The 2,459-nt window shown below is 46.4% G+C and overlaps 1 protein-coding gene across 1 annotated transcript in view; it reads right to left on the bottom strand.

Moving 5' to 3' along the window:
* Nucleotides 1–980, bottom strand: part of slitrk6 (SLIT and NTRK-like family, member 6) — a 19,586-nt gene extending 18,606 nt beyond the window's left edge. The window contains exon 1 of the mRNA XM_063212747.1: nt 503–980. Within this exon, the coding sequence (XP_063068817.1) occupies nt 503–519 (17 nt within the window). The 5' untranslated portion in view covers nt 520–980. The remainder of the gene's footprint in view (nt 1–502) is intronic.
* Nucleotides 981–2,459: the final 1,479 nt, after the last annotated feature.

The following is a 2,459-nucleotide window of genomic DNA, read 5'->3' as shown; positions in this document are numbered from 1 at the left end:
ACCCCAAGTTTCAATTCTTCAGCCCTGCTGCAACCAAGCCACAATGCCCTGTTCACATAAGCCACGGGAGGCTAATGTATACCCACATTCTCCAAAGCGCAATTCACAAATGTAACCATTTCCGATTAACTTTTCTCTGCCCCCAGTGCAGCTTTGGAGTCAGGCTCCTTCATCACCACAATGAATTAATCTGACACGCTCTCGGCCGGTAGGTTACTGGGGATAAGGTTGAAAATGGATTGTCTTCAGACAAACGAAACGTTGGGAAACGGTGCGTGATACAAAAACACCTTCGTGAAGCCAAGTGCAAGCCTTGACATGTCCTGCGTTTAGAGACGCATCCTCGGCTATCCTACTATTAGTCCTCATCACTTGATTCGACTTTGAGATAAGGGTAGACTTGAAGCAAATCGTATAGGTGAGTTCAGCATACTGAAAATTAGTGGGAATTTCAAGCCAATGCTGTGCTTGATTGGCTGTACTGGTAAAGACCACCACTTACCCAATGCGCTGCGCCATAGTCAGTAGTTAATCCAAAGACTGGTTGGTAGCCCACAAACGATATGGTGCATTTCAAAAAACCGCATTAACGAGCCAAACAAAAGAAAGTTCTCCGTGGTCTTCTGCCGTTAGAGATGGTCATAGCCATGAATGCTGGCAAACGAGTCCAGTATCATACATCGGGAAAAAGTCGGAGACATTCTCCTGGTGTCAAACTATCCCAATAGTCACCGCTTGAAGTCAAACAATTCACGTTGTCTTCTTCACCCTTGCAATGTGTGGGCAATATATTGTAATTGTGACCCCACTTCTTCTTTTATCCCCGGTAAGCTCCGGATATGTTGTGCTCCAGTTCTACATTGATATTCAGATACGGTTCTGCCACCGCCGTCCACTTCCTTTCACTTGACAAGCAGAGTGACTGCCAACCGCGACTAGGTTAGGCAGACGTGAAAACAGAGACTTCTTGGCTTCTGCCTCTGTCCATTAGCCCCCGTCGGTGTGCATGCTCTCGCACCACGGCGCGCTCCCCCTGCGTTCGGCTCCTCCTTCCTCTCTCACGCTCTCTCTCACACACAAGCGCACACACACAGTGGCCAATTTACCAGGAGTGATTCCAGTGAAGACTCCAATATATCCAATAATATCCACCGCAAACCTTTCGCGACACCTTTGTGCCCCTGTTGTGTAGCCAATAAAATAATCAATGCACATTCGCCATGCTAACTGCTTTGGAGAAGGTAAACAAAGTTTATTTTGCGCACACCAGCGAAGCCGACAGGGAGGACAAAGGGGTCAGTTGCCATGTGCCCAGGGAGAGAGGGGGCCAAGAATTGGATCCTCATTCCATTTTAGGCCTATCTATTGGGTTTGGGGCCCTTTCATATGTCTTTGTCCCGTGCCTATCCAAAGCTGACGAGTAGCACTGACGCACACACATGTCCATCCACCCACACCCCGGCCGGTGCATTAAAGACTATAGCGTTTTGTTTTAGGCGTATCCTGCAGACTATTATTGATCCAATCTTGCGTGGTAGTGGTGATACTTTGAGCTTTAGCCTATATACGTCTAATGACATTCAGAACATAGCCCAGAGCCCTGAAGGACAAGTTCCTCCTGGCGGATCACGCTTCTCTTTTGTGTTTATTTTATCAACCAACGCATCAGTCAGAGGTGCCTTTAGCAGTAAATAATGCAGTCAGCAACACACATGGTACACTTAGTGAGGCACCCCCCCCCCCCTGCCGCCTGAACCACAATTCATCAAAGTATCATGCTTTTATTGTTTGTCCCTAGCAGCCAAAGTGGTGACCTCTATTTTGATTCGTGTTGCCACAATTGATCAGTGTGAAGAAGTGACATCTTCTGACATTTTGCTTTCAGTCCATAAAATGGCATGCTATATGGGCTGCTGGCTCACGGTGCTGTTTCTTTAACATGGAAAAAGGCTAATACTGTGCCAACCTCTGTGGAAATAAGGTTTATCCCCCCAAGACCTAAAACAGGAGCCATCACACATTGTTTTGATACACATGACAGTTTTACAGAGGGGGGGCTGTGCACAATGTCATGCATTAAGGTCAGATTTTATATTTTATATTGGGCAGCACGTGTTGCATAGTAACAACAGCACTTTGGAGTACACAGTGCTGCTGAGGGCTCGGTCAAGGGCCTGTTCTGGCAGTGCTAAAGCACACTCCACCTCTAATTTAGAATGCATACATCTACTACGGAGTGGAGCCACTGAAACATTATTATCTGAAATAGGCTATACTGTTGTTAACATTCAATATTTGGCCTACCAACAGATATGCAGGAGTTGCACTATTCAGTTTTCAAAGGTTTTAACAGGACACAGCCATATATCCAATTTGAGCTCTCAGCCTCCCAGTCCTCATGGTTGGCCTATTGGTTATGGTGCATTATGCAGTCGACATGCATGTAGAAAAACAATGGC

The sequence above is a fragment of the Engraulis encrasicolus genome, chromosome 12 (assembly GCF_034702125.1).
Source record: "Engraulis encrasicolus isolate BLACKSEA-1 chromosome 12, IST_EnEncr_1.0, whole genome shotgun sequence".
Classification (NCBI taxonomy): Eukaryota; Metazoa; Chordata; class Actinopteri; order Clupeiformes; family Engraulidae; genus Engraulis; species Engraulis encrasicolus.
The sequence above is the reverse complement of the archived record's forward strand: the minus strand, read 5'-3'. Positions and strand labels throughout refer to the sequence as shown.